This window comes from Gopherus flavomarginatus, chromosome 24 (assembly GCF_025201925.1).
Source record: "Gopherus flavomarginatus isolate rGopFla2 chromosome 24, rGopFla2.mat.asm, whole genome shotgun sequence".
NCBI lineage: Eukaryota > Metazoa > Chordata > Testudines > Testudinidae > Gopherus > Gopherus flavomarginatus.
The window spans coordinates 16,289,559-16,305,293 of NC_066640.1; the positions used below are offsets into that span (position 1 = coordinate 16,289,559).

General features: G+C 42.1%; 1 protein-coding gene across 4 annotated transcripts in view; it reads right to left on the reverse strand.

Moving 5' to 3' along the window:
* The window catches only part of SIN3B (SIN3 transcription regulator family member B), a 33,576-nt gene that overhangs the window by 12,456 nt on the left and 5,385 nt on the right, over nt 1–15,735 (reverse strand). For 3 of the 4 annotated variants that reach the window (XR_007771380.1, XR_007771379.1, XM_050934001.1), the window contains exons 4-11: nt 12,589–12,852; nt 11,813–11,956; nt 10,503–10,625; nt 6,513–6,602; nt 6,002–6,120; nt 5,192–5,399; nt 3,362–3,478; nt 1,783–2,021 (exon numbers count right to left, since the gene is read on the reverse strand). Coding sequence is in view for 2 of the 4 variants with exons in the window: in XM_050934001.1 (XP_050789958.1) it covers nt 1,783–2,021; nt 3,362–3,478; nt 5,192–5,399; nt 6,002–6,120; nt 6,513–6,602; nt 10,503–10,625; nt 11,813–11,956; nt 12,589–12,852 (1,304 nt within the window). In the remaining 2 variants the exon portion in view is untranslated. The remainder of the gene's footprint in view (nt 1–1,782; nt 2,022–3,361; nt 3,479–5,191; nt 5,400–6,001; nt 6,121–6,512; nt 6,603–10,502; nt 10,626–11,812; nt 11,957–12,588; nt 12,853–15,735) is intronic. The other variant, XM_050934003.1, reaches the window with a different exon arrangement.

Below are 15,735 nucleotides of genomic sequence, written 5' to 3' on the forward strand. Positions count from 1 at the left end.
TAAATAGTTATGGCTGGGAATATAAAATATTGTAGTTTAAAAAACATCTTAAGTGCCAGAAGCTCAGGCAATCCACAGTAGAGGTGCCAACACCTTAACTCTGCCCTCCTTTTTCTGGAACAATTTTCTCAGGTCCTAGGAGATCCCCACCTAACTGTCTCTGTCTTAAATACAAGGATTCCATCTGACCAGCCAGAAATACTGTAACCCCAGGTCCTTTTCTGCAGAACTGCTGCCTAGCCACACAGTCCCTAGTCTGTAGCAGTGCATGGAATTCTTCCATCCTAAGTGCAGGACTCTGCACTTGTACTTGCTGAACCTCAGAAGATTTCTTTCGGCCCAATCCTCTAATTTGTCTAGATCCCTCTGTATCCTATCCCTATGGACCAGGGTATCTACCTCTCCCCCCAACTTATTGTCATCTGCAAACTTGCTCAGGGTGCAGTTCACGCCATCCTCCAGATCATTAATGAAGATAGTGAACAAAACCAGCCCCAGGACCGACCCTTGGGGCACTCCACTTGATACCGTATTTTCTCTTTTTAAAATGCATGCTGAAATGTTAATTGTAATTTTAAAGAGAAAAATCAACATGAGATGCCTATGCCTAGCAAGCAGAGGTTCTCTGGAGAAAAATGGCGATAAAAACCTCTTGTTAAAAATGCGAAATTATATAGCACCAGTTATGTAACGGTCATTGGACCTGTAATAGTGCTGCATCACATGCAGAGATCACCTCTAACACCACCACACCCATGGAATCCGCTGGTTCTCAGTGAAGATTCATAAAGAGATTTTTCAGTTATGACTGGACAAAAAAAATTAGAACTTTCAAAAAAAGGCATACCCCCTCACCCTCACTATTCCAAAGTCTCATTCAAAATGACATGTCCAATTAACCTCATTTTCAAAAAATAAAATCCTCCCTTCCTCTAAGTGGGACTAAGAGAAGTTTTAGTGCAGAAAGGAACTTTTCTCAGCAAGCCAGGGATGAGCATAACCATAACAATGGAGCCACTCTCATGGCTCCATTACAGAGCAATACAGTATGCAAGTGTGAAGAATTCACAGGGTTGGGGGTGGGAGTGAAACAGTTGATTGTCATGCACTAGAAATGATTACATTACAGAAACTGTATTATAGACTGAATTAAAAAACATACATGTTAATACCAAAAGGAATCTGAAACCTTTTACACAATTGCTTAGCTTTTCAATTAAACTATAAAAAATGCTTATATAATGCCTCCTACAAAGAGAGAATTTGAAAAGAGTTTAATTTTAAAATGTATTTTTAGATGTCTACATTAATACAGAAAGCTATCGGAGGAGGAATCCTAGCTGAAACCAAACAATGGCGAAGCCCCACAGAACTAAAGGAATAGCTTGGTTTACTTATAAAATGAATGAAAAACCAGTTTAACAATTTTCATGGCAGGAGAGGCAGCGATCTTGTTACAGTTATTCCCATATTAAACAATCACCACAAAGTTTGTGGTGGGTTATCTTCTACTGAAACATACATACTGTTACTGCAAGAGCAACAGTGCACTGTCATAATTTGTATTGTTTAAGCTGTTCTCAGATGGGGCTAAGAGAATCATCAAATATCTTTGTGACCTATTATATTGAAGTGATTTTTAAAAGATATTCCATTAATTGCTCACCTCTGTCCTGCGTTAGAATCCTACGAGATGAAAATAGGTAATTTCTGAAACAATAAGCTTTCTAAGACTACATTAGCTAATTAGATAGAAATGATAGGTGAACCCAAGAAAGTTACCTTTTTAAAACGACGGGGACAGCAGTAACCGGATTTTTCTTAAGACTTTCAATGATTTCTGGTGCTTTATCACCATAGATACGGTAGATGGCTCTGCGCTGGATCACTTCCGACGTTCCTCCCAAGCAATCATCCAATCGGAATTTCTCCTGATCCTCTTGAGACATCCGAGACAGCTTTTTCTGAACACTCTCCAACACGCGTATTGTGGCCAGATTGGTTTCCAAAACAACATCCAACTGTTAAAGTTCACAAACGATACCACAACTAAGAAAGGATTCAGCAGCTGTCTCTGCTCTCTTCTCCTATGCTCAGATCTGTACCTGTATTTCAGTGTCCACTGACTAGGAGTCACGGACTTCAGTGAGGATTCTCACAAGGAGAACTCCGACAGTATTTTCAATTGTAAAATTGGCCCCCAGATTTCCTTAAGGGCTATTTTGTGCTGCATTTGCCTTTGGCAAAGCAGGGTGCTATGATGCAGTTGACATATCTGGTTTACAGAAACTGTGCTTAGAAATAAAATCCTCTACACCAAAAGCAATATTTAAAGCTACAGCACATGCAAGAGTACTAGCAGGGCACCTCCAAGCCCTGCATGAAAAGGAGAGTATGTAAAGCTCTTGAAACCTTTCCCTCCAGTGATACACACAGTGGCATTATGGTGTTTGTGCCTCCTCCCCCCAGGCTGGAGAAGTATAAAGCAATCACCACTACTGGGGAGAAGTGTGAAAGGGTTAACTTTGGAGAAAAGCAGCCTTGGGAAAGCAAGCCCACACTAAAGCTAAAGTAGAAAGAAGGGGGACTGACACAGCAAGAAGAGTTAACTAATAAATTGAGCCCTGCTCAGATACAAAATTTGTATCTGCATCTGATCTGCGATCCATAAAAACGACCTGTGGATATCCACATCCAGAGATATCAACAGATTTGCAGGGCTTTAGGTATAAAATTTGTATTTGTATCTATCCACAATCCACAAAAATGGTTCACAGATATAAAGCAGATATCCTCGGATTTTCAGGGCTCTAATAAAGTGTTCAACATTTGGCTATTGACTATAAATAAGGCTCAGATTTTGTTAACAGATATTTTTAGTAAAAATCAGGGACAGGTCACGGGCAATAAACAAAAATTCATAGAAGCCCATGACTTGTCTGTGATTTTACTAAAAGTATCTGTGAAAATGGGAAGGGAGGGGGTCCATCACCACAGTGGCTGGGGGCTCTAACACAAACACCACCCCCCACAGCTGGGCTGCAGTGGGGAGACCCCCTTGCCGTCTGCTACAGCTGGGCTGCTACAGGGGGTCCCCTCGCTCCCTGGGAGCTCTGGGGGTCCCTGCTTCCCATCAGCTAGGAGCTGCTGGGGGCCTGCTACCAGCAGTGGTTGAGAACTGTGGGGCTGCCTGCTGACAGCTCCAGCCCCAGGGAAGAAAATGTCATGGAATTCTCTGGAAGTCACGGTTTCTGTGACTTCCATGACATAAACATAGCCTTAACTATAAATAATTTCAAGGCTCTTGGTCACATGAACAGGAGACCAAGTTGCAAAGTTCTAAGATGAACAGCAGAACCACCTCAAATCGTTCGTCCTCACAGCGATGCAGCTGCTCTTCATAGGGAGTCTTCTTTGAGCTGACAAATGTGGAGTCTTCAGACCAGGATGGAAACGAGACCCAGGTGTCATTTAACACCTACAACAGAGTCAAAAGACAGTCTACAGTGTCCTATGAAAAAGGACCTGTTCCTGAGGACCCGGTAGGACCTCTACAAGGGAAAATATAAAGTAGTATATTAACAGTGTTTCTATCAGCAGGTAGCTAGCTAGGTATTTTTGCCAATGATCTGTGCCAGAATTTTAAAATGTCAACACTGACCATTTCTCAGACACTGTGCATGTGAACAGTTGCACCCAGACATTGTTCAAAAGATTTCTAAGGTGTCCTTTGCTGCTGTTTCATAAAGGAGGAAGAGATGTTTGTCTGTAATAGTCAGTTACTGGTCATAATGGAGACAAAAATGCCAGTGCCAAGGAGGGTGGGAGGGTTGCTCTATTAAATCCAACTCCCACTGTCTGCCAAGATGCTCTGACTCAAAATGCTCCTTTATAACAAAAGGCAGCAAGTGCTTCACAAACTGGTAAACTAAATCAACAGGGTTCACTTCCGCTATCACTAGGGCCCTACCAAATTCATGGTCCATTTTAGTCAATTTCACAGTCATAGGATTTTAAAAATTGTAAATTTCATGATTGCAGCTATTTAAATCTGCAATTTCCAAGTGTTGCAATTGTAGGGGTCCTGACCGAAAAAAGGTTGGGTGTGTGTGGGTGGTGTCGCAAGGTTATTGTAGGGAGAGTTTCAATACTGCTACCCTTACTTCTGCTGCCTTCAGAGCTGGGCAGTTGGAGAGCAGCAGCTGCTGGCCAGGATCCCAGCTCTGAAGACAGCCGCCACCAGCAGCAGCATAGAAGTAAGGGTGGCATGATATGGTATTGAAGCCTTACTTCTCCGCTGCTACTAGCGGGGGCGCTGTCTTCAGAGCTGGGCACCCGGCTAAAATCCGCCACACTCTGGCCACCTAGCTCTGATGACAGCGCAGACGTAAGGGTGGCAATACCATGACCCCCTGCCTAAAATAACCTTGTGACCCCCTTGCAACTTTCTTTTGGGTCAGGACCCCCAATCTGAGAAAACCGTGGTCTACCTCATGAAATCTGTATAGTATTGGGTAAAAGCACACAAAAGACCAGATTTCATGGTCTGTGGCGCGTTTTTCATGGCTGTGAATTTGGTAGGGCCCTACCTATCACTGAACACAGCCAACATTGAATGACCCCATACTAGAATTGTACCTGCTTACACAGGATTTTTTTTTAGGCTTTGACTCAAAATTTGCTTTTTGGTGACTCACTGGCCTACTATGCTACAAAATCTGTGTTCATACCTGGTGCTGAAAAACTCATTTTATGCTGTGAAATAAAACTTCTCTCCCTCATTCCCGCTGCCCCTTCTACCTATCATCAAGGGCAAGGAGTAGGTCCACAAACAAAGTTGTACCAGTTTAATGAAAGGTGTGATTTTATACTGATTTAGTTAAACCAGAGCAACTTTATGTGTGGCATTCTTATCTCCATATAAACCTGATTTATATCAGTTTAGCTCAGATTAGCAAATTTACAGGTGCAACCTCAATGGACATAAGCAGTTTTAAACCAGTTTAAGAGCCTACATACAAAAGTTGCACCAGTTTAAACAAAGTGATTTAAATTAAATTTGTGCAATGTCCATGTTTCAGAGAAGCCCTAAATCATCATAGAAAGCAGTATGTGGAGGGCACTGACTAGCCTGCTTTGGGAAAGGCTATCATTGCAGACTGGGGATTCAATGATATTAAGCTTGGAGTACCTCCTTGCAAATGGCCGTTCTTCCGCTGCATTTTGGCTGCTGATAGGTTTTTGGAAGAGCCCGGTAACTGGATCCTATGCGTTTGCAGGAAGCATAATCAATTTCCCGACTCATTCCATCCCCAGATCGGTCACTCAGCGGAGAAGCAAATGAAAGCTCTTTCACTCCAAGGAAGGATTTGAACTGTGCAAAGAGTTCTGGGAATTTCCTTAAAAAATGAACAGACATACGTGAGTAATTATATTTCAAATCATCACATTCTGTCTGTTTTGACCAGTAAGTATTACTTTCTTCACCACCTCTTATATTTCATACAGACCATGGTCAAAACTAAACTGAAAGCTAGGACTTTCCTGACATAACGATAAGAACTCCCTCCCCATAATGTTATCTGCTTTAATCAGTCACTCCACTTAAGGCTCTTTTCAACCATCCTCTTGGTGGAGGGTTAGAGAGAACTCCCTTCAGAATTCCATCAGTACCACTCCTTAACCTGCTGAAGGAGTCTTTGTTCATTGCTATAAGGCACTCTCCCTTCTCTTGGAGGGCTAACAGCTCAATTGGCCTCCATCAGGTACTACTACCGCTATTTAGCTGTTTTATAGCATTGTTCTAAGACTTTATGGACTGAAAGCTGTGTCAGATTTTATTTCTCCTCTGTCTGAATGATTCCTAAAATTTTGGCTTTGCTAACCCAGAAGAAACCTTTGACTTCATAAGGTTTTAATGTTGAAGCATGAGAGAAAAAGTGACACAGCAAATGTTTAAAAGGTACACCCTACATGTCACTGGAAAGACAAGTTCACTTACCCTAAAAATGGGGTGACTAGTTGGAGAAGCTCTGAGCCTGACACTAGCTCCTGATTAAAGAGTGCAATACAGCGGAGGAAGTTCTCATACACTTCCTGACTCTTCAGTACCCTGCGCACCTGGCAAAGGGAGGGAAAATAAAAACTGTCATATCATTTGTATACTAGCTTTATTTTTATGCTGATATCTTAAAGGGTCTAAGCCTTTTTGCACAGAGCCAATAAATGCATACACTCATCGGAACCTTGGAAGCAGCATACATACAGAAGTGCCCTGTTATAAACAAACAGGATTTACACTATGAGGTTCACAATTGCTGAGCAGAGAAAATACACACAAGAAGATACCAGTATGCGTTTCCCTCAGGTCCTCCCAAAACTCCTCCATTTGTTAAGAAACTGTTATTTAATGGACTCTACTATACCACAGAAGGAGTCATAGAATACCAGTCAATTGCTACCTATCTGACTGAAAGCAAAATCAAACAACAGGACGGGGTCAGATCACTGACCTTATCGAAGAAAGAAAACTCCTGCAACGTTCCATATTTTCCCACTGTTGCAACTGACAGATCTTTGGTACCTCGCAGTTTCATTTTCTTCTGTTGAAAAGGTTGGATATTTTTACTTCAATGGTTTTGATTCAAATACCAGCAATTTCCATTTTACTGAACTGTAACTACCCCTTGCTCTGAGCCTTTATTCCCCAAAATCACAAACTTGCTTTGCCACATCACACCCTCAATGGAGGTCTGTATCAATGACCCCGGCAAAAACAAAACAGGTTTGCATGACAGGTAAATGATAGGGTATAATCCTGCAGGAAACAGCAATTTATTCAAGGGCAGAGGCCCAATTCAGTCCTTCTATCAAGTCCTCATTTTCCTGATACTTAGCACTTATATATAACTTTATATTGTATGAAGGGACAATGCACTTGTCCAAAGTTTTTAACTTCCCTTTGTTAAGTATCTTCAACACCATTCCCCCATTATTTATTTAAAAAATAAGGGTTCTTTTACTTTCCCCTTCATGTTTGGCACTAGTCCTTTAAGATGAAAGAGGACAGTGCACCTATGACTTGTCAACTGACTCCTAATGGGATTTTATGAGAGTGCACATGCGCCATATCAGTGGGGAAAATGCCTAAGGACAGATAGAGAGAAGGTAATTGAGAGCTGCCTGGGAGTCAGGAGACCGGAGGTGGCGTCTGGGCAAAGTTGCATAAAGCAAGAAGCTCTCTGCAGACTCTTCATAGCAAGAGGGTGAAACTGTCAGGAAGCTAGTGGAGAAATGAGCCTGATGATGTTCCTGCACCAGAGAGTGATGGGCACAGAAGGCTGGAGAGGGCTGAAGGCAGGGTGCAGCAGAGGGAGATGCCTGCCGGCTCTCTGGGCTCAGGAGTTGAAGCCAGAGAAGGCTGAAGGCTGGGGTCAAGGCATGGTGATATCTGGAGTTTTACTGGTGAGGTGAGTGTGGTGAGAGATTCCAGGGATAAGAACGGCCATACTGGGTCAGACCAATGGTCCATCCAGCCCAGTATTCTGACTTCCAACAGTAGCCAATGCCAGATGCTTCAGAGACAGCGAACAGGGTAATTATTGAGTGATCCATCCCGCTTATGTTCAGTCGCAGCATCTGGCAGTCAGAGGTTTGGGGGCACCCAAAGCATGGGGTTGTGTCCCTAATCATCTTGGCTAATAGCCATTGATGGACCTATCCTCCATGAACTGAACTAATTCTTTTTTGAACCTAGTTATACTTCTGTCTTTCACATCCCCTGGCAATGAGTTCCACAGGTTGACTGTGCATTGTGTGAAGTACTTCCTTTTCTTTTAAACCTGCTACCTATTAATTTCATTGTGTGACCCCTAGTTTTTGTATTACATGAAGGGGTAAATAATACTTCCCTATTCACTTTCTCCACTCCAGTCCTGATTTTATTGACCTCCATCCCATCCTCCACTTAATCATCTCTCTTCTAAACTGAACAGTCACAGACTTTTTAATCTATCCTTGTATGGAAGTTGTTCTACACCCCTTACCATTTTTGCTGCCCTTCTCTGTACCATTTCCAATTTCAATGTATCTTTTTTGAGATGGGGCAACCAAAACTGCACACAGTATTCAAAGTGTAGGCATACCATATATTTATATAGTGGCATTATGATATTTCCTATCTTACTATCTATCCCTTTCCTAATGGTTCCTAGCATTATACTAGCTTTTTGACCACCACTGCATACTGGGTGATGTTTTCAGAGAACTATCTACAAATGACTCCCAAGATCTCATTCTTGAGTCGTAAAGGTAATCTAGAACCCATCAGTTTGTATGGATAGTTATGATTATTTTTCCCCAGGTGCGCTACTTTGCACTTATCGGCACTAAATTTCATCAGCCATTTTGTTGTCCAGTTGCCCAGTTTTATAAGATTCCTCTCTTAACTCTCTGCAGTCAGCTTTGGACTTAGCTATCTTGAGTAATTTTGTACCATCTGCAAACTTTTTCAGCCTACTGTTCATCTCTTTTTCCAGATTATTTATGAATATGTTGAACAGCACTGGTCACAGTAAAGATGCTTTGGGAACCCTGCTATTTACTGCTCTCCATTATAAAAACTTACAATTTATTTCGATCCTATGTTTCTTATCTTTTAACTGATCCATGAGAGGACCTTCCCTCTTATCCCATGACTGCTTACTATGCTTTAGAGCCTTTGGTGAGGGTCCTTGTCAAAGGCTTTCCGAAAGTCTAAGTACATTATATCAACTGAATTACCCTTGTCCACATGCTTGTTGACACCCTCAAAGAATTCTGATAGATTGGTGAGGCATGATTTCCTGTTACAAAAGCCATGTTGACTCTTCCTCACCATATCGTCTTTATCGCGTGTGATAATTCTGTTCTTCATTTCAACCAATCTGCCTGGTAACTGAAGTTATTCTTATAAGGCTTTAATTACCTGGATTGTATCTGGAGTTTTTTTTTTTTAAATCAGTGTTACATGAGCTATCCTCCAGTCAGCTGGTACAGAGGCTGATTTAAGCAATAGAGTACATACCACACTTAGTAGTTCTGCAATTTCATATCTGAGTTCCTTCAGAACTCTTCGGTGAATACCATCTGGTCCTGGTGACTTATTACTGTTTAATCTAGCAATTTGTTCCACAACCTTCTCTACTGACACCTCAGTCTGGGACAGTTCCTCAAGCTTTGTCACCTAAAAAGAAAGGCTTAGGTGTGGGAATCTCCCTCACATTCTCTGCAGTGAACACTGGTACAAATAATTTATTTAGTTTCTCCACAATGGCCTTGTCTTCCTTGAGTGCTCCTTTAGCACCCTAATTGTCTAGTGGCTCCGATTGGCAGGCTTCCTGCTTCTGATTTACTTAAAAAAAATTTGCTGTCAATTTTTTGTATCTTTTGCTAGTTGCTCTTCAAAATTCTTTTCTGGTCTGCCTAATTATACTTTTACCCTTGACTTTCCAGAGTTTAACACCTTTCCATTTTCCTCACTAGGATTTGGCTTCTAGTTTTTAAAGAATGGCTTTTTGCTTTTAGCCAACTCTTTTACTCAGTTTTTTACCCATGGTGGCAGTTTTTGGTCCTTTTTTTAAAATGGGCTATGCATTAAGATTGAGCCTTTATTATGGTGATTTAAAATAACTTCCATGCAGTTTGCAGGCATTTCATGCTTCTGGCTGTTCCTTTTAATTTCCATTTAATTAGCTTCCTCATTTTTGTGTAGTTCCCTTATCTGAAGTTAAATGCTGCCATGGTGAGTTTCTTTGGCATTTTATCCCCCTACAAGGATCTTAAATTTAATTACATTGTGATCACTATTACTGAGTGGCTCTGTTGTATTCACCTCTTGAACCAGATCCTGCATTCCATGTAGGATTAACTCAAAAATTGCCTCACCTCTTGTGGGTTCCAGGACTGGCTGCTCCATGACGCAGTCATTTAATAAGTCTAGAAATTTAATTTCTGTATTCCCTTCCAAGGTGACACATACCCGGTCAATATGAGGACAGCTAAAATAGCCCATTATTATTGCATCTTCTACCTTTGTAAGCCTCTTTAATCTCCCTGGGCATTTCACAGTCACCATCAGCATCCTGGTCAGGTGGCCAGTAATATAGTCCTACTCTTATAGTGCAAGCATGGAATTTCTATCCAGAGAGATTCTATGGATCTTCTTAATGTACTGTCCAGACTATGGCTGTGGGACTTGTTATGATTTATGTATACAGGACTTTTGTAATTAACCCTGAAAGGGCTACATATACTTAAGGACTATTTCTGGGGACTCTGATGGGAAAACTGAGGCATCCATGGCTGTCATACCATGGCCTGGCACTGGAGGGCACCCAGGTGAGGCTGCCCTATGACATGCTCTTAGCAGAATTTGAAAGTTGAGAGCAATTATCTCATATATCACAGGTTATAGCAATGCCTAAGTATGAAAACAGTACACATTTCTGTTTGCAACACGATACCTTTGCTGGGCTGGGAACAGGACGCAGCAGTAGTGGTCTGGATCGCTTTTTACTATGTTCCAGATTTTTTTCATGATCCATTTTCTGGACACTGTTCATTTCACATGGCCCATTTCCTGTGAACTAAATTAAAGACAATGTTTTCAATTTGCCCTTATTAGTTCCTCAGAAATAGAGAACCCCATTTATCAGAACACACTAGAGGACATGACATTTCACTAAGCGAGTTACCTAACTACAAACAACAAAATAGTGAGAGCATAGTTCAAATGCTGATAGTCAGTTTTTCTATAACATTTTGCAGTGATGTAGCACCACTACACATATCACATACAAGCACAACCCATTGGAATAGTAAGAATTAACCCCTTAAAATTTTTTTAAATTCTAAATGTTAGTTCTTTAGTAAGACATTAAGTTATATTCAATTGTTTCAGCTCTACATACAGCTACAAGGGTAGTTTGAAAATCTTGAGAAGAACCCTGTGGCAGCATCTTAACTGCACCCTGCAGTGAAAGAGTCATCAGAAGGATCAATAAGATTTGTGCTAGAGCTGTTCAAGGGCCAAATCTTTCTCCACATCTCTGGAATTTCAAAGTTTTTTTTAATCCCTAAAGTTTTTTCATTCAGTATTAAGGATGTAGTAGGAGTAGAAATTCCAAGAGCAGGAAACAAGGACAACATTCCTTTGACTTTCCCAGCCATAAGGGAGATGCTGCAAGAGCAGTCAGATGACGTAATGACAACTGAGAAAGTCACAGGAAAAAGTGGCAGCCCACCAAATAATGGTTTTAACCACATGGATTTCTGTGGACCACCAAAATAATCCCCTCCAATTTAGACATGGCCTATTTGGCATCCAAAGGTAGACTATTTTCACCTAATACTCTGTCACAAGATACCCCTCAAAGGGGCTCTACTCTCCCCAAGACAGAAGGCTCTCAGCATACTTTTTGGGGGGCAGAGATCTTTTAGCTGTTGTCAATAGCACCACAGAGCAGCAACTTCTAAGAATTTACACATCACTGCTTATTATCTGTTCCATCTCAGGAGATTGGTTATCTCTACTGTGCTTTGTCCAACTGCTCTGAGAGAAAGGTACACAGACGCTCCACCCAATCAACGCTTCTCTCAGTCTCTTCACCCTGATGCACTCTCTCCCAGCCCAGATCTCAGTCCCGCAGGGGCAAATAACTTTATTCTTTAGGGTATTTATTCAGACATTATGCAGATTATCCAACTAGAACATAAACAGAGTAGACTGTCACAGTGTTCTATCTTTTTTGCTTTGTACTACCAAAACACATACCAAAGATCTTTTAGCCTCAGGGAGAAACTGTCCAAACTCAGAGAGTAGATCCTCCTGTCCCCTGAAGAGATTTGCTACTTCAGTAAACACTTCTTCCTCTGACATGCCTCGAAAGGGTCGGCCTTTAGTGTTCAGCTGTTCTTTCTGCCAATTTACAGAGAAACATTAAACAAACTGTTGCTAACTGAAGTGTGTTACTGTAAGGAAACTGGAACAGACAACCCACTGTATTCAAGAGTCAAATACAGGAAAAAGCTTTAGATAATTATCAGCTGGCTTAGCATTCTTGTAGCAGCACGATGTGCTACCACATAGGGTATCCAAGTTTGGCGTCCTTGACCACAGGGCTCAGCAGTGAATTATCAAACTGTTGTCCTTCCATGGGCATGCAGATCTAATCACTGCACTCAGTTAGAAGATATAAAGCATTTAAAAATAGAACATTAGTAATGGTAAAAGAAAAATCACCTAGCTTAAAACAAAAAATACTTTCTGTACAGCTTCAATCAGTTGTCTCTCTTTTCAAAACGAAGCCTGTAGTAGCACCACCACTTTACTGAGATGACAAGCATTTGACAGACCCTAAGCATTCCCTATCCATATACAAAGCCTATGCTTAAGAGTTTCTCAGTGCCACATTTGTCTGAGAGAAGCAGAAGTTGGGGGATCTTTATAAATCACAATAAAACAGTACTGCACGAACAAATGTCATTTAACATTGCGGGTTCAAACAGCCACAATACTGACCCATGATATCTTATTTGCCAGAACTCTACCTGGTAAGTGTGAAGAATTTCTAAGAATGATCTGTAGATTTCAGGATGGTCAAGAAAACGGGTTTTGATCTTATTCACGTAACTTATTGCATTATTGAACTCTACAGAATCAGATTCCAAGGAGATTTGAGATTTATCTTCTTTGTATGGAAGTTGCTGCCGGAAGTCTTCAGAGCAGTCACTGTGGTTGTGAGAATTCTCCTGACAATAATGTAACAATAACCCACCACCCGGATGAGCACTTGGAACAGGCTCTGATGACACCTAGTGATAGAAGTAATGCAAGCTGGTGACTCAGATAAAGAGAGATGTAAAACATGTTCATTAAAAATGATCATGCACATTTACAAACTGTTCAGTTAGGGAAAGGTTAATTGCACAGTAAAAGATTTAACTGACCCATGAACTTCTTGACCTCTTTTACTAAGACGATCAATTAAAAAACATTAGCCATAGTGCTAAACTCTCACTTCTCTTTCCATTTAAGTCCAACGTTTGTAAAGAGCTCTTCCCATCATACCTATTTGAGAACAGAGCTTCAGACAGATGTTTACAGTACTTGAAAGTCTTAAACGTAATTATTCAGAGGATTTTCACATCTGATGCACCCCACTGTATGAACATTACTGAGACTTCACTTTTGAAGCTTCAACTTTGATCATTTATAACAAAGACCAACATTAACCAGCTAAACTTCAAGACTCTTGTTTTATTTACAGACACTTATGTTTGAAGGGAAAACAGGTTTGGATTGCACTCTGCATTTGGTAGCCTTTATCAGGGTGACTGGTAGATATCCCCAACACTTACTTAATTCTCCAGACCGCTTAAAGATTATAGCTCCACACTTTTGAACACTTACAGAGTAAAAGAAATTGATGTATATTCTTGACTGTGTTTGCAAAGACTCATGGGCTGTTATACCAAAACTGAACTACATTTTGGCTATTGACTTGGTGTAGGAAGTATGTTGAACATACATTCTTTACAGAAAAATAATTACAGTGACATAATAAAAAGGAAGTGTTTAAATATGTGATGTAGTAAGAAACAGAGCTATATTTCCTTATTGTAACAGCCTCTATAAAATAACTCAAAATGAGTCTCAATACCGAGAACATCTCCTTCACATCCAACAAGCCCTGTCCTGCCATACCAGTTAAAAGCTTTTTAAGTCCCTCCTTTCACTAATGGATAAAGGTAAGTTCTGAGAGCGCCTAGTAGCGCAGCTATACCATGACGCTGCACAGCAGACAGTCTGATGTATGTTACTGAGTGTCCAAATGTTCAGGAAAAATTGCCATTTTAAAATAAGCCAATGACCAACCAATGACAGTTGAACTTCGTGCTTGCAGTTTACAGATGTCAATCAGTGGATAGAAACTTAACAGCTCCTAGCAGTCAAGCTCACTGGAATCTGTATTCATAAAATTTGGTTAATTGTAGTGCCATGCAGATTCTATGCCACCTCTTGCTTATGATACTGCCTTAAAGCCACTTTTCTAAGCAATTGAGCATTACAAGCAACTTGTTTCAGTCCAATTTTACCTCTGATTTCCTAATAGCTTCTAGGACAGAGGTGGGCAAACAATGGCCCGTGGGCCACATCTGGCATGCGGGACCATCCTGCCCAGCCCTTGAGCTCCCATCCAGGGAGGCTAGCCCCCGGCCCCTCCCCTGCTGTCTCCCCACATCTGGCCTGCGGGACCATCCTGCCCAGCCCTTGAGCTCCCATCCAGGGAGGCTAGCCCCCGGCCCCTCCCCTGCTGTCTCCCCACATCTGGCCTGCGGGACCATCCTGCCCAGCCCTTGAGCTCCCATCCAGGGAGGCTAGCCCCCGGCCCCTCCCCTGCTGTCTCCCCTCCCCCACAGCCTCAGCTCACTTTGCAGGGAGCGCGGCTGGCGGCGCAGCTGGCTCCGGCCAGGCGGCACAGCTGCCAGTCCTGCCACTCTGAGAGGCAATGTAAGAGGGCAGGGACGGAGCTGGATAAGGGGCAGGCTGTCCCAGGGGGCAGTCAGGGTGCGGTTGGATGGGGTGGAGGTTCTGTGGGGGCGGTCAGTGGACATGCGGGTTGGATAGGCGTGGAAGTCCCGGGGGCGGGTATGTGGATAGGAGACGGGGCAGTTAGGGGACAGGGGTGGTTGGATAGGGGGTGGGGTTCCTGGGGCAGGGGGTCCCGGAAGGGGATGGTCAGGGGACAAGAAGGGGGGGGGGTTGGATGGTTCGGGGGTTGGAAGCGGGAGTGGGTGGATCGGGGGCTAGGCTGTTTGGGGAGGCACAGCCTTCCCTACCCAGCCCTCTATACAGCTTCACAACCCTGAGGTGGCCCTTGGGCCAAAAAGTTTGCCCACCCGTGTTCTAGAAGCATATGGTTCCTTGGTCCCAGGCTGACCAAAACCACATTAAGAGGCGGTCCATTTGTAGCTGATTCCAAGAGAAACTCAGAATATGTTAAATACAAGAACCATCTCTGATAAGGAGATTCACAGAAAGGGCCTAGTAGATAACCTCTGAAAGCATTTTTTTCCAGTTGCAAGTCTCAGTTGTCCACAAACCCTTGTATTTCCACACCACAGGGTAATTTTGTTTCAGGATCCAGTGATCAAAACAGGTTTCCTATAAGTCTCTAAACATCTGAAGGCATTTTCAGCACAATAAAGCCAAACTTCATCATTAGATTCTCACACACTGTTCTTTGCGTTCTTTATCAAAGAGCGAATGCCTTCTTAGGTCCAGTTTTCATGAACAATTCTTCCACCAGAGCTAGTCTCATAATCAAGGGATTTTCAAATGTTGTACCTGGACCCAATGGCAACAATCTTGACAAAGGAACACAAAGTACTCAAAATTCAATGACCAAATGTCCATGAAAAACCGACAAGCCACCACTGCTTCTGCTCTTCTGTTTTCATTCTTCCCTCAACAGTAACTGACTCATTAATGCTTGTGACTGTCACTCCATTATCCTCTGCACTTTAGAAAGTAGTGATGCCAAGAACATACAAAACACTCTCTACTAACATTGCTTTATTCTGCAGGAATTGTAGATTTAAAGAAACACGTTCAACCGGAGAGCTCTAAGAAATGTCAAGTTTCTGAGTGATAGATCAAAGAACATGAGTGCTGAAAGACTAGCAGGTGGCAGA